Genomic DNA, 25,312 nt, shown 5'->3' with positions numbered 1-25,312 from the left:
GTGTCTTGCTCAAGGACACTTCGGCATGTGGCACATTCCGGGGATCGAACCGCTAACCCTCTGGTTCGTGGACAAGCCTCTCTACCTACTGAGAAACAGCTGCTCAGTTGGAAGCAGAACTATGAACAATAACATGGTAGAAATAAAAGAAAGAAGGGCAGGCAGCGTTCAATGAAACCTGAATCTACTACAACAGCATCAATCAACAACAACATCAATCAACAGCATCAACCAACAACATCAATCAACGACAACATCAATCAACAGCATCAATCAACAACATCAATCAACAACAACATCAACCAACACCATCAATCAACAACAACGTCAATCCACAACAACATGAATCAAGAACAACATGAATCTACAACAACATCAATCAACAACAACATCAATCAACAACAACATAATTCAACAACAACATGAATCAACAACAACATCAATCAACAGCAACATGAATCAACAGCAACATGAATCAACAACAACATCAATCAACAACATCGATCTACAACATCGATCTACAAGAACATCGACCAACAACAACATCAATCAACAACAACATCGATCAACAACAACATCAATCAACAACAACATCGACCAACAACAACATCAATCAACAACAACATCAATCAACAACCTTTATTTAATTCTTTCAGTGAAAACAATACATTTTAATTATTTCATTCTTAAAATTCATCAGAATCATTTCATTCAGTTTCTGCCAGTCCAGTGTTCAGGTGTTTCTGCAGCTGAGCCAGGTGTGTCACAGTGCTGTATGTGTGTATTAGTGTGTTTGTGTGTGTTTTAGTGTGTTAGTGTGTGTATTAGTAGGAGATTATCAGCTGATGTCTCACAGATCTGAAATAGAAGCTCATCTCCATCATCGTTCATTCCTGACTCATGCTGCCATCCCTCTGTGTTTAGACTCAACTTCACACCAAACATCCTCACACACACACACACACACACACACACACACACACACACACACTGTAACACACACTCCCTCCTTGCAACAAACAGGAATGTGTTGCTGTCGCCCTGTTTCTCCGCTGAGGGTTGTGTTTCTATTAGAGCCGTCAGATATTAGACAGACAGCTGAGACCAGGTGAGACCAGGTGAGATCAGCTGAGACCAGCTGAGACCAGGTGAGACCAGGTGAGACCTCCAGACCACCACAGTCTGTATGAACGTCCTCATTAACAGAGAGCGTCTGTTGTGTTACATTCATCCCTCCATATGAAGCATGTTGACATGTATCTTGTTTATGTCTATGGCAACAATAAATGAGGAGAGTAAACATCAAGATACGATGAACAGATGGATCCAGATGATCACATGAACGAGTGAACCAGCTGATTCAGGCTTCACTGATTAGAGCTGCTGGATCTGAATGATCCATCTGAAGGTTTTTACAGTGTACAACACGCCACCAGGAAGTCCTTCTATTATGAGCACATTACATCTCCACCGTCCAGACGAGGACGGGAGTCGGTGTGAAACCTAAACCCGTCCCAGTCAGAGCGAGGGGACATTTTAATCCTCTCCAGCCATGCTCTTACTCCTCTTCAAAATAAAAGCCCTTTATCCTCCAGCCTCTCAATCAATTAAAGCGTTTAAGCAAAGTGGCCTCGTTTGTTGGACGTCATCAGACTCGTTTCTGTCCCAGTGTGAGAGAGCGAGCCACGCTAAATGAGAAGCAGCAGAAGAAGAAGAGGGTTTTGTTGGATGTGAGGGCTGGTTCACACAGAATGAGCTCTGTTCACGGGGGAAACCCTCGACACACAAAACACAGATTAAATCCAGTCAGAGTCTCCGTCCTCATACGTCCAATGTGTCCAAGCTCAGTTCATTTAGAAAAATCACAACATGTCAAAGAAACAGGTCAACCTCAGTCTGCAACAACCCAACACATCAGGAGAAAATACTGAAAGACTTGGACGTCCACAAAAGACGGAGAACATGTCTCTTGTCTTTATGTCCCAGACAATAAAATACTTGGTAAAATCTTTAAACCAATATTTAGATCATGACAGAATATTTTATGGAGAGGAATGAGTCAACACTGAGCTGACTTTATTTTGAAAGGTCACATGGTGGTTGATCAGAGGTCAGAGGTCAGGGGTTCAGCCGGATTCATGTCGGAGGAGAAAAGAAGTCGTCTTCAATAAATATTCTCCTCTGGGTTACTGTGACAATAAAGTTTCTGCTGATCAGAGATTTAAGATAAATGCTGTTGATAACTGATAGTCGAGTGAAACCATGAACTCCATCTGAACGTCATCAAATGTTCCTTCAGATAAAAGAACGACTGTTCCCACACCGCTCCTGTTCTACAAGACTCGACGTTCACACTTCTTCATGTCACATTCATGTGTATTTTTCAACCACATGAGAACATTTGCACCGAGTACTTGCTCCCCCTGTGTCTGTCTTTGTTCCTACGTGACAGTGTGTTCATTGACAAATAACAAATAAAGTTCTAAAGAACCTTCATCTTCTAAAACCAGAGACCAAACCAGAACAGCAACACATGGACATCTACAGAGCAGCAGCAGCTTTATCTTTCATCCAGGCTGCAGAACATTCACCAGAAAGATTCTGAGGAACCAAGAAGGAACCAAGAAGGAACTCCTTTGTCCAACTTCCTAAAAAGTCCAGAAAGTTTTCAACCAACAACTGCGTCAAGTGGAGACGGATCCCCAGAATCAGAGAGGAGGAAATAAAAGAGCGTGAGGGCAGAACGGGAAGGAGTGAGTGTTTTTAAAGAGAGTTCTCAGAAATAGAAGAAGAAGAAGAAGCAGCGGTGACGAGGTCATCAAAACCCGACAAACAGAGTCAGCAGATCACAGCAGAGGGAAGTCAAGGACACAGAAAGAGGAAACGCACTGAGAGACAGTTTGTCTTACCTGCTTTGACATGTCCACACGAAGAGACACAGCCAGACCCAAGAAGAAGAAAAATAAGAATTAGACACTTGTTCACCAACAGCACATATAATATAATATAATATAATATTATATAAAAGCTATTAAAGCACCAGAGTTATTCCACAGTTGAACTTTTTTTTTTTTTATGTCTATGTGAAGTTTCCAGAACCCTGGTTGTTGGATACGTTTGGTTAGACATTAAAAGAATAAACTGATTTATTCATTCACTCATTCATCTTCTGTAACCTCATGGGTCTGCTGGAGCCTATCCCAGCTGTCACTGGTCTAGAGGGGGGGGTCCACCCTGGACAGGTCTCCAGCCTATCCCAGCTGTCATTGGTCTAGAGGGGGGGTCCACCCTGGACAGGTCTCCAGTCTATCACAGGGCTAACACAGAGAGACATTCACACCTACGACCGATTTAGAATCACCAATGAACCTAACCAGCATGTCTTTGGAAGGTGGGAGGAAGCTGGAGAACCTGGAGAGGACACAGGGAGAACATGCAGACTACACACACAAAGGAACCAGAACCCAGAACCTTCTGGCTGGGAGGCATCAGTGACAACCACCTCACCACTGTGCCGCCGCCTGATTTATTTATTCCTTCATTATAATCTGATCTGCTTCAGTTATTATATTGGATCCAAACTTCAGAACTAGAACCAGAACCAGAGCATAACAGCTCCACGACTACAGAGACAGAGACGGAGAGTCTCCATCTCAAAGTGAGTGTCTCTAAAATAAAATAAAATAAATCCTCCACCATTGTCGTCCAGTCTGAATCAACCTGGTTGTGTCTCTGTCCACAGAGACGTCTAGTCTGAGGTTGAAACACCACCGGGCCCCGAGGACGTGGACGTCCATTGTTTGCAGACACGTCCAGGTCTCATTGAAATCTCTTCTGGTCTGCTGCACGGTAATTATCGTCTGCTATCACTACGATCAATTTGCATTTAACCCAGATTTAGGAGCAAAGAGGATTGTGGCGCGTCCAGCCGCTATGAGACGGCAGAGACATGAGGACAGGAAGCGTCTTATCTTTGTCCTCCACCCTCATGAAGCTCGGTCTGGTTCAGATGAGACACAAATCACTGTCCTCACATTCAACGCACCAGACGTCCAGGACAAAAGAAAGTCCTGGACGACGTGGAGATGCCCCCTCCTCGACCCCTCAGCCTCCGCCAACACCCCGGGGCAAGCTATGTCCACTGGGTCACCTAGTTCTCCCCACGAGGGGGGGGGGGGGGCTTTCTGTTCCCAGGCTCATTAGGACAGACGAGGAGGGGGAGGGGGGAGGGGGGGGGCGCTCTGGCCTGATGGGACATTAGTTTCAGGTGAACTGGTTCAACAGCAACTGGACAGACTCCCAGTACAACCAGGTACATCTCACTGTTAGCCTAGCTTAGCACAAAGACCGGAAGCAGAAGAAACTGTTAGCCGAGCTTAGCTCTATGTAATTTACTGTGTTAGCATGGTGACTTCAGACTGAACCATGCTAGCTGTGACGATCCTCAGACTAGCTCAGACTCCAGACTACTATTTTTAGAGTTTAGGATTTAAATTATTACAAGACGTCGCCATGAGAAGAATTCTTCTTTACTGTTGTTGTTGGGCTGTAAACTGTTTTTATATCGTTCTTTTCTACCTGTTGGTTCTCAAAGCTGGAGGACGTTTGGACAAGTGGAAGACATTTGAACACATCGAGGATGTTTGGACACGTGGAAGATGTTTGGACACTGAGGACCTTTGAGGACATGTCCTACGTGGTCCTCATGGTCCGTTTCGGCAGCGTCTCAGTGAACGTGCCAAAGTCGTATGAAGCTGTTTTTTAACCTCCATGTTTGAGCCGATCTTTACCAGAGCCACATATCGACCGACCCACTTCCTGTCTCATCATCTCTGCTGTACGTCCATCCATGTGTGAACTGATCATCTGTGTCACATCGATCGCCCCCACCGACAGAAAGCTGATCACAACGTGGCCGCCGCCGCTGCCGCCGCAGAGAGGAGGGAGAACAGAAAGAAGCGCTCACATCAATGAGGCCCATTCACCGCCAGGCACAAACAGGAGCACAAAGCCGGCCTTTCAGCTTCATCTGGACTGATGTAATAAAATTGACACATGGAGTCGGTGGAATTCTGGGGCGCTTGTTTCCTGAACTCTCAGCTCCACCGTCACCTCCCCTCTCTGCACATGAATCAATTACAGAGCAGCATAATCCTGTTAGCAGAAGATGAATGAAGCGCTCCCCGCTGGCAGGTGCTGGCGGCCTTAAGGGCTAAGAGGAGCAGAGCAGTGAGGGCTGGGGTTCATGTGCTGGGTTAGAACCATGTTAGAACCACAGAAAAACAGATTAAAACCACGTTAGAACCACATTAAGACCAGCACTGTCAGAGCTGGGGTTCATCTACTGCGTTAGGACCACGTTAGAACCACAGAAAAACAGATTAGAACCATGTTAAAACCACAGAAGACCAGATTAGAACCACATTAGAACTACATTAGGACCAGCACTGTCAGAGCTGGGGTTCATCTACCGGGTTAGAACCGCATTAGAAGCACAGAGAATCAGATTAGAACCATGTTAAAACCACAGAAGACCAGATTAAGACCACGTTAAGACCACATTAGGAGCTGCACTGTCAAAGCTGGGGTTCATCTACAGGGTTAGAACCACACCAGAACCATGTCAGAACCACATTAGATCCATGTTAGGACCAGCGCTGTCAGAGTTGGGTTTTATCTACACTGAACTGGAACCACACTGGAACCATGTTAAGACCAGAGTTATGATTAGAACCAAGTTAGAATCACATTAGAAGCACTTTAGGACATAGAACCACATCAGAACCAAGTTAGAACCACATCAGAACCACGTTAGAACCACATTAGAACCGGCATTGGCAGAGTGGGGGTTCATCTACTGGGTTAGAACCACGTTAGAACAAAATTAGAACCCTGTTATGAAAAGCACAGAACAGCTGAGTGCATCTGAAGTGTTAGAACCGCAGCTAAAACCACATTACAACCATGTTAGTAGCAGCACCATCAGAGCTGGGGTTACCCACATTAGAACCATATTAGAACCTCAGAGAACCACATTCGATCCATGTAAGGACCACGTTAGAATTACCACTGTTAGGGCTCAGGTTAATCTGCCAGGTTAGGACCACAGTAGAGCCACAAAGAGCCTCATTAAAAGCACAGAGAACCACATTGGGACCCTGCAAGAATCACGTCTAGCAACTAGCAACCACAGAAGATCACATTAGGAGAACAAAGAATCAGGTTAAAACCACAGAGAACCACAGAGAGCCATAGAGAACCAGATTAGGACCACAGAGTCTCACATTAGAACCACATTTATCCACGTTACAACCACAACAGAACCACAAAGAACCATACCATGGAGCCTCCACGTGGTAGAAACATCCTCTCCATGTTTGACTCAAACGAAATATCACTGATGGATTCAGATGTTCAAACTGACAGAAACAAAATCATTCAGAACCAGAACCAGGACCAGATACAGGGACAGAACTGGAACCAGGACCAGGACCAGATACAGGAACAGGAACAGAACTGGAACGAGGAGAGGAACAGGCCTCGAGAACGTTCATGACGCAGAAAGAACATTTTAATGTTCTTTACTGAACCAGTTATTAATGTTGTGAATCACTTCTCTAACTTCAGACTCAGCTTCAACTGTTTCTGACGGAGGATGCAGCAGAGGGTGGAGGGGAGAAGGGGGGGGGGCAGGGGGACGGGGGGACGGGGGGATCAACAACCTCAGTGTTCGGGCAGCAGCGCTACTGGGCGCGCTCAGTGCAACACAAGGTCCAACGAGTCTGGGAGGGATGGGCGACTTTCTGGAGCACCTTGATCAACAGGTGTGGGGTAGGGGGGTGAGAGGGAGGGAGAGAAAGAGAGAGTTGGAGAAGGAAAGCAGCCCCCCCACCCCCCCCCCCCACCCAACCCCTGACTCCCCCTTACCCAGACCATTGTACTGCTGTGGCGGGGGGGGGGGGGGGGGGGGGGGGTAACTGGCTTCGTGTGTTAACTACGTTTGACAGCCAGCACAAAAGGGGACACCTCGGGTCCCATGACGCAACCTGTGGCCCCCCCTCAGACGTTACCCCCCACCTCCCCTCAGAGGAACTCCCCCACCGTCAATAACCCCATCAGTCAGAGACGAGACAGAGACGAGTCCATCTGTCAGAGATGAGTCCATCACTCAGAGACGAGACAGAGACGAGTCCATCTGTCAGAGACGAGTCCATCACTCAGAGACGAGACAGAGACGAGTCCATCAGTCAGAGACGAGTCCATCAATCAGAGACGAGTCCATCACTCAGAGACGAGACAGAGACGAGTCCATCAGTCAGAGACGAGACAGAGACGAGTCCATCAGTCAGAAACGAGTCAGAGGCGAGTCCATAAGTCAGAGAAGAGTCAGCGACGAGTCCATCAGTCAGAGATGAGTCCATCAGTCAGACTAGTCCATTAGTAAGAGACGAGTCCATCAGTCAGAGAAGAGACAGAAATTAGTCCATCAGTCAGAGACGAGACAAGAGACTAGTCCTTCAGTCAGAGACAAGTCAGAGGCGAGTCCATAAGTCAGAGAAGAGTCAGCGACGAGTTCATCAGTCAGAGATGAGTCCATAAGTCAGAGAAGAGTCAACGACGAGTCCATCAGTAAGAGACGAGTCCATCAGTCAGAGAAGAGACAGAAATTAGTCCATCAATCACAGACAAGACCATCAGCATCACTGATATTTAAATGTTGACGCGAGATCAGCTTTGAGCAGGACTGGTTTTGTGAGACATCTGGGGGGTGTTAAGGGTGGACGTCCCGTAGTTAGGGTCTGGTGTTGGGGGACGTTCAGGGGGGCTGTCCTGTAGTTAGGGTCTGGTTTTGGGGGACGGTCAGGGGGACGTCCTGTAGTTAGGGTCTGGTTTTGGGGGTCGTGTTTTGGGGGATGTTCAGGGGGTCTTCCTGTAGTTAGGGTCTGGTTTTGGGGGACGTTCAAGGGGGCCGTCTTGTAGTTAGGGTCTGGTTTTGGGGGATGTTCAGGGCGGCCGTCCTGCAGTTAGGGTCTGGTTTTGGGGGACATTCAGGGGGGGCTTCCTGTAGTTAGGGTCTGGTTTTGGGGGGATGTTCAGGGGACATTTAGGGGGGACTTCTTGTAGTTAGGGTCTGGTTTTGGGGGATGTTTAGGGGGGACTTCTTGTAGTTGGGGTCTGGTTTTGGGGGGATTATTCTCCTCCGTTGACCTTTGAGCCTCTTTGATGACTGATAGGACTCACAAAGGCACCTGCCCCATCCCTGGGTGACCCCTCCCCCCCCCCCCCACACATCCCCTCCTCCCCTAGCATTCCTGGCCTGCAGGGGGTCCTCCCCATGGCTACCTTTACTGACCCCCCACCCCGACCACAGCCTGGAAATCCTACAGCAAACTCAGAGCAACGGGGCTAAAAGGTGACGAAGCCGTCACCGTGGGAACGAGACAGGACGACTAATCAGTGAAATGCATTGTGGGATTGGTCCAATGGGAAGACGGAAAATGGGGGGGGGGGGGTTCCATCAGGGTCTATGAATACTCTCTTCTTTCAAACATTTGTTGACTGTTCAGTGAAAATGAGGACGTCCAACATTTAGGTGAGCGCTGTAAGGACTCAACAGATCTAGGACATGGTCTTTTTTGGTTTGGTCCTCTCTGGGACCAGGATGTCCAGGAGGTCAGAGCAATGCTGCGTCTTCTATTCTTCTTCCTGGATTTTCTGAATCAGTTGATCAACTCATTGCGTTGCTGCACTGGAGACATGAAAGACGTGTCCTTCAGACCGCACTGGAGCTGCTGTGACAGGAGTGTCAGCTCTGATACCTCAGACTCCGAGGTCAGTCCACTCGGACGTCCCCCGAGGCTGGACGCTCGCTGTGCCTCATTACTCTAATCGGTGGATCCGTGACCAGGAAGGGGACGATCTGATCTGGCCCCGGGACGTTAGAGCCCAAGTGGATGGGAGAGACAAACTCAGAGAGACACAGAGGAAGTTGCTGGTCCTGAACTTTCCAGGACATCTCAGAGGATAGTGCTGGTTCAGAGAAGATGCCTGTCAATCACCACTGAGGACATGTCTTCATCACCACCATCAGCAGAGGACACAGACTGGACCCGGTCTCGACCCGTATCAGCTCAGGATGAATTGGATGCCCAACAGTGCAATAAAAGTTCTTGAAGTTCTCGAGCTGAAACCAGGAAGTGTCCCAGCAGAGGTGGGCGGGGCCTGGCAATGTGGACACCCAGCTGTCCATCATTGATCGTCCCATGGCCGTGACCTTCCCTCAGGAGCTGATCAAAGCAGCTCTTCCTGTTCCTGATGTCCAAACTGTGTCTTGGATCGGATGACGTGTCAATCAAACTAGAACCGTCAAATTAAAGATTTAATATAGAAAAAAACTTTTACTTTGAAGGTCCAACCTCAGACTTCCTGCCGCAGCATCCAGTCTGTGAGCTGTTGTTTAAACGTCAGAGACTCTCTGAGCACGCTCACAAACAACATGTGGTGGTGATGGGTCGGGGGGGTGGTACATGTCAATCACCTTGGAACCACCAACAGCATTCCTCTGCCCTGATGCATGATGGGACACGTAGGAGTCAGAGGAGTTTGTGTTGTGGGCAGACAGAGACGAGCTTTGTGAGAACAGAAGAAGAACAAGAGTGACCCCCCCATCAGTGACAGATGCTATAGAGGAATAAAGCTATGGGGGGGGGGGGGGTTTATGCAGCAGGGCTTAAAGGGGCCGTAGGGGCCGTGGGGGGGGGGGGGGGGGTTAGGGTTGGGGGGGGTTGTTTAACACGTCTATGTCTGCAAAGAAAATTCATCTGCATCAACTTCACACTGAAATAATATAAAATAGAATTATATTGATATAACAACTAAAGATTATAATAAATGTTTTAAAACATTTAAAAAGTTTAACTAAAGAGAAAAAGAATAAAACAAAAAACTTCAGAAAATTAAAATAAAATATTTAAATATTAAAATGTTAAAATGAAATAAATTAATTTTCAGATCATGTTTAGACGTCAGCGCTCTTCTTCTCTGACGTTAATTAATGTAGAAACTACAGACTGACCCTCGTCATGTGACATCACTGCTCCTGTTGTCAGAGTGTTTTATTTTGGTGGGGTGTTATGTCTGTGTGTGTGTGTGGGGGGGGGGTATTAACCAGACTTCCTGTTGTTAATATAATATCTCTGACTGCTGCAGCTTTATCTGAACAAAGGGCCCCTTCTTCCCAGAGCGGGGCCCCGGCTCCTCCTCCGCTGTCACCCAGAGGTGTTGCTGAAGTAAATCTGCCCAAATCCTGGAGCAGGGGTGAATAAAAGCGCTCTGGGAGGGCGGGGGCTCAGAAATTAGGAATTCATATCACATGCTGCATTTAGACTTGATTCCTGACCTGTTAAGAAGCAGCTGAGCGGCCTGACACCGCTGCAGCCGCACGGGCCCCCGGGGGCCACCAGGGGCCCCTACAGGCCCCACACCGAGCCATGAGGAGGAAGAGGACAGACACTGAGAGACAAGTGAAGATGAACCAGAGAGAATCTGCTCCAATGAATCTGAAGAGAAATAAACCTAAAATAAATAAACTAGAAATAAAACCAACAAGATTTATTTTGATTCTGTCTCGTCCTTCAGATGCCGTCGTCCCCGGCAACGCTCCGATTTAGGAGGAGAGGACGGGGGTCAGAGACAAAGACACCTGTCTCATCTGTCTCACTGGACGGACATGACAAGCCAACGGCTAACGAGGACAAACCCGTCCACATGTCAGTCATCAGAGGTCAGAGGTCAGACACAAACGCAATGACAGAGGATCATTTTATTATTAATCAGCTGATTCACTTTAATCTGTAAAACACATTCAGACAAAACGGAATCAATCAATAATTAATCAATAATTAATCAATAATTAATCAATAATTAATCAATAATTAATCAATAATTAATCATCAACAGTTAATAACTAATCATTAATAATTCCTCCTCAGAATAAACTGAACCTGCACCTTTTACACCGTGATCCACTGAAGCTCAGTCATGACAGTGAAGGCATCATCATCCACACACCTGTCACCTGTCACCTGTCACATGTCACCTGTCACCTGTCACATGTCACATGTCACCTGTCCAGTCACGTGACCTGAACAGAGACACCACCTCAACAGCTGGACCCAGACTCTGACTGTTCAACTATTAAATGAATCTATTCATCATTTATTTAAATTCATTTCAAATTGAAATCTCTGTGTGTATCATTACACACACAGAGAACTTACACCTCCACCATCTACCCCAGCTCCTCCACCATCTACCCCAGCTCCTCCACCATCTACCCCAGCTCTTCCACCATCTACCCCAGCTCCTCCACCATCTACCCCAGCTCCTCCACCATCTACCCCAGCTCTTCCACCATCTACCCCAGCTCCTCCACCATCTACCCCAGCTCTTCCACCATCTACCCCAGCTCCTCCACCATCTACCCCAGCTCCCCCACCATCTACCCCAGCTCCTCCACCATCTACCCCAGCTCCTCCAGCTCCTCCACCATCTACCCCAGCTCCTCCACCATCTACCCCAGCTCCTCCACCATCTACCCCAGCTCCCCCACCATCTACCCCAGCTCCTCCAGCTCCTCCACCATCTACCCCAGCTCCTCCACCATCTACCCCAGCTCCCCCACCATCTACCCCAGCTCCTCCAGCTCCTCCACCATCTACCCCAGCTCCTCCACCATCTACCCCAGCTCCTCCAGCTCCTCCACCATCTACCCCAGCTCCCCCACCATCTACCCCAGCTCCTCCACCATCTACCCCAGCTCCCCCACCATCTACCCATCTACCCCAGCTCCCCCACCATCTACCCCAGCTCCTCCACCATCTACCCATCTACCCCAGCTCCTCCACCATCTACCCCAGCTCCTCCAGCTCCTCCACCATCTACCCCAGCTCCTCCACCATCTACCCCAGCTCCTCCACCATCTACCCATCTACCCCAGCTCCCCCACCATCTACCCCGGCTCTTCCACCATCTACCCCAGCTCTTCCACCATCTACCCCAGCTCCTCCACCATCTACCCATCTACCCCAGCTCCTCCCTCTGTGACTCCGGACCCGACAGGCGGTGAAGCCTCGTCCCCAGAAGATCAAACGACACTAAAGATTAAATTCCCGGACTGAGAGCAGCACAATAAACACTATTAAACTAAACAGAAGATAGAACAGATCAAATTAATAAAACTGAATAAAATATAAAACTGAACGGAATGAAACTGGAATAAAATTAATACAAAAAGACTGACTGAAATAAAATCACCAGACAGAAGAAATGAACATTTAAAGTGTTAAAGATTAAAATACATTAAATAAAGAATAAACATTTATTTTTTTATTGTTTCTGATGTTTTAGTTTAAATGTTGTTGTTGTTGTTTTTTATCCATATACTTTAACAGAATTTAAACGACATTAACAATAATAATATTATTATATAATTTAATATTAAATATTTAATATTTCGCTGTTGATGAACTTTATTCGGACGGGTTGGTTGGTTTTTAAACTCCGCCCGTCCAGCCCGGAGTTAAAACATAACGGTTTCTCCCGGACTCAGACCTCCGCCCGGCGGCTCCATCACAGCGGCCCCGGTTCGACCCGACCCCGAATCTCCGTTTACAAACTTTTGGTGTGTTGTGCTCCGGGCCGGGCCGGGCCGGGCCGGGCCGGGCGGGGAGCGGTGTGTCGGGGTGTGTGTGAGTGTCTTACCGCTCTTCCTCCGGGGGTTGGCCTGTTTGCGCCTCTTGCATCGGGGACCCTCCGCCATGATCTCCGGCTTCATTGATAAATGTCCCCGGTCCGCATGGGCTCCTGGTCCGGCTCCTCCCGCGGCTGGTCCCGCTGCCTGACAACCAGCACACACACAGTAAATCCCAGAACCGGGTCCAGAACCGAGCCTGAGCTCCGAGCGGTGGGAAAGTTGCTGGACGGACGAGTCTCCACTTTGTCTCCACTTTGAGACACTTAGTTTGTTGGAGAGCTCCGAGCGCACCGCCCCGAGTCCCCGCCCGCCCGGAGAGGAGCGTCTGGGGGGGGGGGGGGGGGGGGGCACACCAACACACACTGATAGACACACACTCCTCCCCCATTAAACTTGTTGATCAGGTAAAGGCCTCATCGATCGATCCCTGATCAACAACAATAATAATAATTATAATAATAATAATAATAATAATTATTATTATAATTATGTTACATCAGGGCTGCTCTGGGCAATAAAACCATCGGCCGCTCTCTGCAGCCTGACCCGCCGCCGGAGCCTCGTTCCTCCACAGAGCTCCGGAGCTCAGCATCCTTCCATCCTACACCTGCCCCCGGGAGCGCGCGCCTCCCTCCTCACCTGTCCCGTAAGCGCGCGCCTCTCTTCTCACCTGTCCGCTCAGGTAGAGCAGCGCAGGTAGAGCAGCGCTTTGATTGGCTGCAGACAGAAGAAGAGGAAGAGGAGCGGAGAGGAGCGGAGCTACTCACCGGAGACGATCCGCGTCTCAGACAAGAAACGACGGCGAAGAAACCGAGGACGAGCCGCCGATGCTGCACCTCCTCCCCGCAGAGACAAAGACCTGGTCCCCCTAAGTCCCGCCGAGTCCCACCTCCTCCCCCTAAGTCCCGCTGAGTCGGAGCGGCGGAGACCGGGCTGCAGGTCGGGGCTGGTCGGTCTGAGTCCTCCCGCCTCCTGTCAACGTTTTTTTTTTTCTTTCCAGCAAATACAGTAAACAGAGCAGCACGCGCCACCTATCTTCACGAGGAGGGATAATGAGGAGGACACCCGCCACCCCCACCCATAAAAAGCTTCACACCTGTCTGAGAACAGGTAGAGAGCACGTGACGCTCACCTGAGACACGTGTTGCTGACAGTTAACTCACCTGAAGAAATAAACAAAAGCAGAGATTCATCAGCTGATCCATGATTCTATTTAGATATTTATGACTCAAACATCTGAGTGAAGACAAATAAACGTTGTGACATCAGCTGATCCATTTTATTATATATAACTGCGACAGTGAGAATCATTTGTTAATAAGTTAATAAATCAAACATATATAAATGTGAACTAATCACAGTCACGTGACCACAGGTGAGAACCACCTGACTTCCTGTTAAACCTTCAGTAACCAGCTGACTGAGGTCATGTGACCCAGGTGGATGTTAATCTGTGATGAGATAGTGGATCAGTGTTGGGGGTATTATGAGGTAGTAGGGGAGCAGTGGTGGGGTTAATGGGGTATTACACTAATCACAGTGTAGTGGGGGGGGTAACATCTGGATCCAGTCTGAACCCCGTTGTTTATTCAAAAAATCATCTCTGAAGGTTTTAGTGGGACAGAGAGGTGCGTTTGTTTTCTACACCGTGACACACAGACCCATCCATCGGTTAGATGATGAAGACGAAGAGGACGAAGATGACGAAGATGACGAAGAGGACAAGGAGGACAAAGAGGATGAAGAGGAGGAGGAGGAGGAGGATGAAGAAAATGGCTGACAGCCGGTGCAGATAAAGTTTGAATAACCTTTATTGACGCTGACTCAGCACCAGAGTTAGTGACGGCAGGAAGTGTGAGCGGCCTCTGGCTGGCGGGTGGAGTGACGCGCTGTCAGCGGCAGGAGGTAAATTTAACCCTGCGGAGAGTCTGCAGGTTGATAAGAAGCCACAGCTTCCTGAGGACAGAGCGTCTTCAGTTGGTTCTTCAGGAAATAAAACACTTGACTCTGAGTTTATTTTGTCCTGTAGCCACTGAACACATCACTGAACCAAACCTCAATACATTCATCAAACGGGGGATACAATGAAGGCCCTGGGGGCCTCTAGGGGCCTCTGGGGGCCTCTAGGGGCCTCCGGGGGCTAGAGGCTCCTGGGTTCAAAACACTGACCCTAAATCAGAAGACATCAAACACAGTTCAAGACCAAAACCTGCAGAGTGAAGAAATAGTCGTAGAAGAAGAAGACTGTTGTGTTTGTGAAGCGTCTCCGTCTTAAAAGCTAAGAGAGAAATAAAACCAGGTTAACCTCTAGAGGGACGTTGGGTGTGTAAAAACAGACTGGTCTAGAACAACAGACGTCCTATCAAAGGACATGTGTCCAAACCTCGGTAGTGTCTCTGTCCTCAGCAGCAGGTTTTTGTCTCAGTCTGACAGTCTTTTCATCTCTCTGTGTTTAGACAGGAACCAGAGGACATCCCGGCGTCTAAGACATCAGACGTGTTGTTTTAGGAGCTGGACCGTCGTCCGGGACCGAGTCAAGATTTAACACATATCTGGGCTGGAGGACTAGAGGACTAGAGGACTGGACAACTGGAGGACTAGAGGGCTAAAGGACTGGAGGACTGGAGGACTAGAGGACTGGACGGCTAAAGGACTGGAGGACTGGAGGACTAGAGGACTGGACGGCTAAAGGACTGGAGGACTAGATGACTGGACAACTGGAGGACTAGAGGACTAGAGGACTGGACAACTGGAGGACTAGAGGGCTAAAGGACTGGAGGACTGGAGGACTAGAGGACTGGACGGCTAAAGGACTGGAGGACTGGAGGACTAGAGGACTGGACGGCTAAAGGACTGGAGGACTAGATGACTGGATGACTAGAGGGCTAAAGGACTGAAGGACTGGAGGACTAGAGGAGTACCTAGTTGAGGTGTAGTTGAGGTGTAGCTCAGGTGAGTCTATCTGCTGTCAGGTGTCCAGTGAGTGTTTCAGGTGACTGTAGTTAAAGAGGAGTCGACTCAGAGAGATAAATTGAAAAAGCAGGTGACAGCGTGCCACCGGCGTGCCGGTGGCAGGAGGTGGCGGCGTGCCGGCGGCAGACCTGTTTGTCCTGATCCGAAACCTGCACTTGGGCTACGTCACACATGGCAGCAGCAGCGTTAGACATTAGAGAGGACCGTCAGATCTCTGTGACTTCACCTGCTGCAGCCTTCTCCTCGTCCGCAGCTCAACAGGAAGCTGTTTCAAAACTCAGAGTTTCTCAAATAAACCGGCCAGCAGCTTCTCACAGGTGAGGTTTGTCAAATGAGGAACTTTCTGACTGTTGCCTCATCTCAAGAAGCCACGAGGTGTCTCAACGCTCACGTGGTTTTTATTCATTAGAATAGCAGCGTTTGGTTTCTGCAGCCTAGACGTTTTCGTCTGCACCCTGAAAACATCTGGACATGTCCAGTCTAAATGTGTGTCCACAGATGTTTGGACACGTAGTGCAGGTGAAGTCTTGAGTCATTGATCAGACGCCACAGACTAAGGTCACTGACTCCATATTAGCTCCCTGTAGCCACCTGTTAGCCTAGCTTAGCACAGCTAGCTGAAGGTTGCTCAGAGACGTCCAACTTGAACAGACATCTGTTCCTATTGATCAATATTTTCTGTTGGTTGTTGATCGTCTGTTTGTATTTGAGGACGTTACAGCTCAGACTGAACATCAGTGAGGATTTAAAGTCGCTCCATGAAGCTCATCCTGGTGAATTTAAACTCCTTCTGTCTTATAATTCTCAGGATGTATTCACTGACTCAGCGAGTAGAGATGTGCTGATGGACATGAAGGACACGCTAATTGATGCAGAGCTGGAGACTTTTCTGACAGAATTAGCAGTAATTAGCAACAACTCAGCTGATTACTTCGTTAACGACCCAGTAACTCAGTAGTTTCCACACACGCTCCAGAGCTAACAGCTAAAGCTGACGTCAGCAGAGCTAACAGCTAAAGCTGACGTCAGCAGAGCTAACAGCTAAAGCTGACGTCAGCAGAGCTAACAGCTAAAGCTGACGTCAGCAGAGCTAACAGCTAAAGCTCACAGAAGAACCAGAACAAACAGCTGGAGTAAAGAATTAAACACTGCTGGTACAGGTTGTGTGTGTGTGATGTGAATTTAATGGGGTCAAAGGTCACAGTGTGAACAAGTGTCCAGGCATGTTTATGAGCTGAAGACTGAAGGGAGGAAGTTCAGCTGGCAGAGAGCCCTGAATCTGCAGGTATCTAAGGCTACCTTTACACGGAAACTATCTGAACCAAAAGCGCAAAAGTGGCGTTTCGTTTTCACTTTTAACTCCGCATTTAGACGAGCGTTTCTGAAACAAATCTGTGTTCAAACGGAAACGCAAAAGTGTGTGAAATTTCATACACATAGATGCAGTATACCGCCAGATGGCTAGGTGGCAACACTCCCAATAGTGCCTGCGTAGAGGTATTTACTTTTCTTCTACTTTTCCACGCTTAGCGCACGAAATACATTAACCAAAACAACCACTTGGATACAAATTATTGCGGCTAGGGCCTGTTGAACCTCCATCGCGGAGCTCGACATGTTGTTTACTTGTTTTTCCGGTCCTGTCGCATGCTTGTCACGTCATTTCTATTCGACGAGAAACGCAGTTTTGCGTTATTCACCCTTTGCACGGTGACGCGAGGGTGGAGCGTTTTTAAGATTTCCACTCTGGAGGGTGGTTTCACTTTTTTGCGTTTTCAACCCCCAAAAACGCCGTCACCATCTAAACGATATAGGACATCCGATAAAATGTTTTGCGCTTTTCACCTCCAATCGTTTCCGTGTAAAGTGCCCCTAATGCTAATGCTACAGCTAATGAGAGGTGTCTCTCGTCTCAGACAGGTGATCACAGGTGATCTGTCTGAAACACTGAGGTCTAGGTCTGTGTGAGACGGGAATGAGCATGTTCAGAGAGAAATCTTGTGGTTCCTCCCACTGTCTGTGAGTCTGTAGGGACATTTAGGATGAAGAGGAAGAGGAGGATGACGAGGAGGAGTCCAGTCCAACAATACTGCACTGCACCTTTAGAAAAATAGCGCTGTCTCTTTAAGAAAGACGGTAGTCTTGAGTTGTTGTTGATGTTGTGCATGACTGTGGATGTGTAAACTGAGGGCGTGTTGCAAATATAAAGTAAAAATAAGTAAAGATGAACGTTTGTCTTGGAGGTGCAGCAGATAAATGACTAACATCTAAAACATTTTTTTCAGTGGCACGTGATCTACCCACACTACCTACCGGTCGATCGCGATCGACGTAATGGGCACCTGCTCCAAGGTCTAGTGACAGGTTACTGTCAGAACACCATGAAGAAGAAGGGGGGATGGGGGTGAATGGATCTGCTGCACTATGAGGACCTGTGGACTAGAGCACCAGAGGACCAAAGGACCAAATGACATGTGGACCAGAGGACCTGTGGACTAGAGGACCAAAGAACCAGATGACCAGAGGACCAAAGGACCTGTAGACCAGAGGACCTGTGGACTAGAACACCAGAGGACCAGAGGACCAGAGGACCAGAGGACCTGTGGACTAGAACACCAGAGGACCAGAGGACCAGAGGACCAAAGGACCTGTGGACCAGAGGACCAGAGGACCAGAGGACCAGAGGACCTGTGGACTAGAACACCAGAGGACCAGAGGACCTGTGGACTAGAGCGGCAGAGGACCAGAGGACCAGAGGGTCAAAGGACCAAAGGACCTGTGGACTAGAGCACCAGAGGACCAGAGGACCAGAGGACCTGTGGACTAGAACACCAGAGGACCAGAGGACCAAAGGACCTGTGGACCGGAGGACCAGAGGACCTGTGGACTAGAGCATCAGAGGACCAGAGGACCAGAGGACCAGAGGGTCAAAGGACCAGAGGACCAGAGGACCAGAGGACCTGTGGACTAGAGCGGCAGAGGACCAGAGGACCAGAGGGTCAAAGGACCAAAGGACCTGTGGACTAGAGCACCAGAGGACCAGAGGACCAGAGGACCAGAAGTCCAGAGGATCAGAGGACCTGTGGACTAGAGCACCAGAGGACCAGTCGACCAGATGGACCTGTGGTCCAGAGGATCAGAGGACCTGTGGACTAGAGCACCAGAGGACCAGTCGACCAGATGGACCTGTGGTCCAGAGGATCAGAGGACCTGTGGACTAGAGCACCAGAGGACCAGTCGACCAGATGGACCAGGTCAGGATTATATGAGATATGGATTTTCTTATATTGAGGACAAAGGAGGACAAAACCCTCAGTGTGTTTAGTGCAGTGAGGTGTTGGCATGAGAAAGCATGAAGTCGTCAAAACTGAACATTTGGAAACAAAACACCAAAGATGAACCTGCTGAGTACTTCAGAAATGTTCTGATTGTCACGTCAGCCTTATGATTCATGCTTGTCACATTGTTATATATTCAATGAGTGGGTATTCAGCTAAAGCTACATATTTGGAGTCTTTTGGACTTTTTGTTTCTAGTCTTTATGCTAAGCTAACAGGTTTCTCTTGGTGTCAGTATTTATGCTAAGCCAACAGCTTTGTCCTGTACCTACCAGGCAGACAGAGGACAGGAACATCCTGGAGCATGTCCAGTTTCCTGGGTGAAGTTCAGCTGCAGGCAGACATCCTCTGATTATTATTTTTCATGTGAACATCCCAGTCACCAACAGCTGATCTTTAGCTTTTATTAGCTTCTTAAATGAGAACAAACCCCAGTGCTAGCAGCTAATTCCATTAGCCTTGTAGTCCATGTGTGGCATTCAAAGCCAATCATTGAGTTTGATGTTTCCAGCTGCTGTAGCTGGAGGAGACACGTCTAAGCAGGACAACGGGGACAACAGATCTTTGTGTGCTAACCTTTCCTCCTGAGGCTCTTCACCAAAACCACTAATTAGCATGACTTCTGATAGCGGCAGTCACAGGACCGCTCATGTGATGGACTTTTATTTCAGAGTTACATGCTGAGACGTCAACATCCTGGTGCTGACCGACAATAAAGATGGTGATGGCGGGGGGTGGGGGATTACCATCCGTCCAGAGAGTTCCTCTGGTCACAAGTCTCCGAGGCAGGACGTTAGTGATCTGACCTCTGGGTCAACACCAAGACCTCCAACTGGACACAACAAGACACTGGACTGCAGCCTGAGTTTAAATCAAGTCCCGACACCAACCTGCCTTCACTGATGTCTGTCTACAAATATAAATCTATACAAATCTATATAAGACTGTCGATTGACCACTATGTTGCCTACGTTCTATGAACCACAGACAACATAGTGGTCAATCGACAGTCCAACCATCAGAACAGGACTGGGACTGGTTCTACAACAACCCAGTAACAGTCTCATTTCTGAGAAGAGGTCTCCAGGTTGATTTCAGTGTGACATGTTAGCACATCTAGAACCAGAACAATCCTTGCTATTGCCATCTGTCTCCATGGTTACTGTTTAACAGGAAGTGGTAGTAAAAGTTAACGCTGAGCATTCAGGTTACGTCAGCTTCCTGTTGACCAGTTTATCAGATGTTGATCGGACGTTTTGTTCTGACGGTGGTCTGTGGTCATTCCAAACAGATGTCCAGTCAGAACCAGTGAATATTTCCCAGGTGATACCGTGAACCCACCTGTGGTCAGATGGTCAGTTGACTGAGTGAGGGCTCATGTGTTCACTGGTGTCTATAAATAACAGAGCCCTCAGTCTGCTCATGAATTCCTCTACATTGTCCTTGTCTCTCAGACACTGGACACATTCTCTAAGTAAATACCCCAAATCCTTATTGATACGCTGATGAAGAGGAGTACTACTGACACCCCCGGCCATTTCTGAGCAGGAGACGCCCTCAACAGACGAGTCTTTTGTCTGGTCTGGGATGGGGGCAGCGTCTGGCCTCAGGGTCTCTGATTCAGATGGTGTCTGGTTTGTAGTGTCTTCTAATTCTGGAGTGCTTCGAGTCAAACGCCATGAATGAGACGATAAACAGAGAACAGAGGACGCCTTCTTCATGATGAGGTCAACCTCCGTCCACTGGTCTGAATACAAGACCTGATGAGGACATGTCCACCTTCTGTCTCAATAACCTGGACCAGTTCAAAGGTTTAAAGACAAGGACAGAGACAATGAGAAATGTTTATTCAGTGAAGACAGATGTTGAAAGACGTCTTTGACAACACAGTCTGAATACCTGTCCCTGAGAAATTTCTCTAGACATTAATGGATCATCAGAGAACCATTGATTGGAGACAGGATCAGAACAGGTTCTGCCAGGTCAAGGTGAGTATCAGGTCATTACCAGACTAGTCGTGTGACCTTCAGGTGGACTCCATCCACAGATGTTCCTGATAACAACTCTCCACTCTCAGATAAACCAGGACCTGGAGGACTGAAAACCAGGTTAAAGCTGTGAAACATCTTAAAGTTGAATTCAAATGTGAACAGATGAGCTGATTCAGTCTGACCTAAATTAGAATCTATTTAGTAGAAGAAGGTCTGTTTTAACAACTAAACCTTCTGGTTGATGCTAAAGCAAAAATAAGAGAATTACAAAAAATTAAATGTTTTCACATCTCAGACCTCCTGAATCCAGAAGAAAACAAACCTCAAGATTCAAGATTTCTTTCTTGTCAGTTTCTCAATACGTTCACAACATACAGAAAAATCGAAAAAACATTTCTCTCTCTCTCACATAATAATAAAAGAAAATCCAAATAGACGAAAAGTGAATGAAGTAAGTAAACATTCTGTATATAAATATAAAGTACAGAAACCAGCTGTTATTACTACTACTACTATTACTACTACTACTATTACTACTACTACGTTGTGTTTAGACAGTTGGACTGTCTAAAGACAGTTGGACTCTTAAAACACAGTTGACCTACAGCCAGTTAATGAATCAGCAAAAGTTAAAATTAACTCATCAAATATGATTAATTAACTAACTGTGACTATAACTAAATAACTAATAACAGCTGGTTTCTGTACGTGATCAAACAGTGAAGTGACATGAACAGATTAAAGATTAACTCTGATAAACACAACTCAGTGAATTAGATCATTTAACGAGAAACAGAATCAAAGGAGAGACATGCTGATACAGACACTGTTATGATCTAGCTAAAAATATTCATCATCTCATCTAAACGTCACGTTCACCATCTCGTCTAAACGTCACGTTCACCATCTCGTCTAAACGTCACGTTCACCATCTCGTCTAAACGTCACGTTCACCATCTCGTCTAAACGTCACGTTCACCATCTCGTCTAAACATCAAGTTCACCATCTCGTGTAAACATCACATTCACCATCTCGTCTAAACGTCAAGTTCACCATCTCGTCTAAACGTCACTTTCACCATCTCGTCTAAACGTCACGTTCACCATCTCGTCTAAACGTGAAGTTCACCATCTCGTCTAAACGTCACGTTCACCATCTCGTCTAAACGTCACGTTCACCATCTCGTCTAAACGTCACGTTCACCATCTCGTCTAAACGTCACGTTCACCATCTCGTCTAAACGTCACGTTCACCATCTCATCTAAACGTCAAATTCACCATCTCGTCTAAACGTCACCTTCACCATCTCATCTAAACATCACGTTCACCATCTCATCTAAACGTCACGTTCACCATCTCGTCTAAACGTCACGTTCACCATCTCATCTAAACGTCACGTTCACCATCTCATCTAAACGTCACCTTCACCATCTCATCTAAACGTCACATTCACCATCTCGTCTAAACGTCACCTTCACCATCTCATCTAAACATCACGTTCACCATCTCGTCTAAACATCACATTCACCATCTCGTCTAAACGTCACATTCACCATCTCGTCTAAACATCACGTTCACCATCTCGTCTAAACGTCACGTTCACCATCTCGTCTAAACGTCACGTTCACCATCTCGTCTCAACGTCACGTTCACCATCTCGTCTAAACGTCACATTCACCATCTCGTCTAAACGTCACGTTCACCATCTCGTCTAAACGTCACGTTCACCATCTCGTCTCAACGTCACGTTCACCATCTCGTCTAAACGTCACGTTCACCATCTCGTCTAAACGTCACGTTCACCATCTCGTCTAACGTCAAGTTCACCATCTCGTCTAAACGTCACGTTCACCATCTCGTCTAAACGTCACGTTCACCATCTCGTCTAAACGTCACATTCACCATCTCGTCTAAACGTCACGTTCACCATCTCGTCTAAACATCAAGTTCACCATCTCGTGTAAACATCACATTCACCATCTCGTCTAAACGTGAAGTTCGCCATCTCGTCTAAACGTCACGTTCACCATCTCGTCTAAACGTCACGTTCACCATCTCATCTAAACGTCACGTTCACCATCTCATCTAAACGTCACATTCACCATCTCGTCTAAACGTCACCTTCACCATCTCATCTAAACATCACGTTCACCATCTCGTCTAAACGTCACATTCACCATCTCGTCTAAACATCAAGTTCACCATCTCATCTAAACGTCACGTTCACCATCTCATCTAAACGTCACATTCACCATCTCGTCTAAATGTCACCTTCACCATCTCATCTAAACATCACGTTCACCATCTCGTCTAAACGTCACATTCACCATCTCGTCTAAACGTCACGTTCACCATCTCATCTAAACGTCAAGTTCACCATCTCGTCTAAACATCACATTCACCATCTCGTCTAAACGTCACGTTCACCATCTCGTCTAAACGTCAAGTTCACCATCTCATCTAAACGTCACTTTCACCATCTCCTCTAAACGTCACGTTCACCATTTCATCTAAACGTCAAGTTCACCATCTCGTCTAACGTCACGTTCACCATTTCATCTAAACGTCAAGTTCACCATCTCGTCTAACGTCACATTCACCATCTCGTCTAAACGTCACGTTCACCATCTCATCTAAACATCACGTTCACCATCTCGTCTAAACGTCACGTTCACCATCTCGTCTAAACGTCACGTTCACCATCTCATCTAAACGTCAAGTTCACCATCTCGTCTAAACGTCACATTCACCATCTCGTCTAAACATCAAGTTCACCATCTCGTCTAAACGTCACGTTCACCATCTCGTCTAAACATCACGTTCACCATCTCATCTAAACGTCAAGTTCACCATCTCGTCTAAACGTCACCTTCACCATCTCGTCTAAACGTGAAGTTCACCATCTCGTCTAAACGTCAAGTTCACCATCTCGTCTAAACGTCAAGTTCACCATCTCGTCTAAACGTCACGTTCACCATCTCGTCTAAACGTCACGTTCACCATCTCGTCTAAACATCAAGTTCACCATCTCGTCTAAACGTCATGTTCACCATCTCGTCTAAACGTCACGTTCACCATCTCGTCTAAACGTCAAGTTCACCATCTCGTCTAAACATCACATTCACCATCTCGTGTAAACGTCACGTTCACCATCTCGTCTAAACGTCACGTTCACCATCTCGTCTAAACATCAAGTTCACCATCTCGTCTAAACATCAAGTTCACCATCTCGTCTAAACATCACATTCACCATCTCGTCTAAACGTCACGTTCACCATCTCGTCTCAACGTCACGTTCACCATCTCGTCTCAACGTCACGTTTACCCCCATCAAAGACAATAGAAGAGGAGGAGGAAGAGGTGCGTCCCCTCATCAATCTAAGAAGATCTGGCTAGAGCTGATTTAACCAAGAACACAAACTGCTGCTGCTTTCCATACTCCTGATCATATGATTAAAAAGCTGCTGGATTAATCATAGAATAATTTACTTCTCCATCATGGAGGAAGAGGAGGAAGAGGAAGACCTGTTGTTTTTAAAAGGGGCGGGGCCAGAACACATCCAGGTATCTGTATTTGGTCCCATGGTTGTTTGAAGTGGACCAGAACTTAGTTAGAGGCTGAAGATGATTAAAAGAAGAAGAAGAAGAAGAAGAAGAAGAAGAAGAGATCATACCGAGCTGAACTCTGCTGACGAGAGCAGCTGTGAGATAAACTAAACTCATCTCAGGTCAGTCATTGTTGGAGACAACATGACGTCATGACTTTCTAGTTTCTCTCCCAGGTTGAACAGTTCATTCATTCATTCTGAATATTTTCATTTATTTTCTCATGACAACCATGTCTCTGTCAAACTGATCAACTCCAGCCTTCGTCTCCCTTCCACCTGCTCTCGTCTGCGCCCTGATGCATGATGGGAGCAGGCGGCGGCGTCTCTCTGTCTGTTTATTATTCCATTTCCTCCTTTTCTCTGTTTCCACCTCTTTCCGTCTTCATCATCATCTTCATCTCTGTCTCCTCCTCCGTCCCTGGTTCATAGAGTTAATCCTCAGGTTTAAATCTTCATGTTTCTCTGGTCATCCACATCATTAAGATTTAAAGTCTGTTACCGTGACAACGCTGCTTCCAGGAGGAGGAAGAGTTTCATATGTAACTGAATCAAACTTCCTGTTGTTTAACCTGCTGGAGGCGGGTCCTAAAGCTAGCTGCTTCCTGATTAATCCAACTGTCCGTTTTACATCGTTCTATCAGAGTGAG

General features: G+C 47.2%; 1 protein-coding gene across 4 annotated transcripts in view; it reads right to left on the bottom strand.

The window, feature by feature from the left end:
• The window catches only part of zeb2a (zinc finger E-box binding homeobox 2a), a 34,682-nt gene extending 21,048 nt beyond the window's left edge, over positions 1-13,634 (bottom strand). For 3 of the 4 annotated variants that reach the window (XM_084545071.1, XM_084545070.1, XM_084545069.1), the window contains exon 1: positions 12,763-13,002. In XM_084545071.1, coding sequence (XP_084401197.1) covers positions 12,763-12,835 — 73 coding nt within the window. In that variant the 5' untranslated portion in view covers positions 12,836-13,002. Of the gene's footprint in view, positions 1-12,762; positions 13,003-13,521 lie in introns of those variants that run through there. The other variant, XM_084545068.1, reaches the window with a different exon arrangement.
• Between the last annotated feature and the right edge of the window lie 11,678 nt (positions 13,635-25,312).

The sequence above is a fragment of the Chelon labrosus genome, assembly GCF_963514085.1.
Source record: "Chelon labrosus genome assembly, chromosome: 5".
Classification (NCBI taxonomy): domain Eukaryota; kingdom Metazoa; phylum Chordata; class Actinopteri; order Mugiliformes; family Mugilidae; genus Chelon; species Chelon labrosus.
This window is presented reverse-complemented; position numbering and strand designations above follow the sequence as displayed.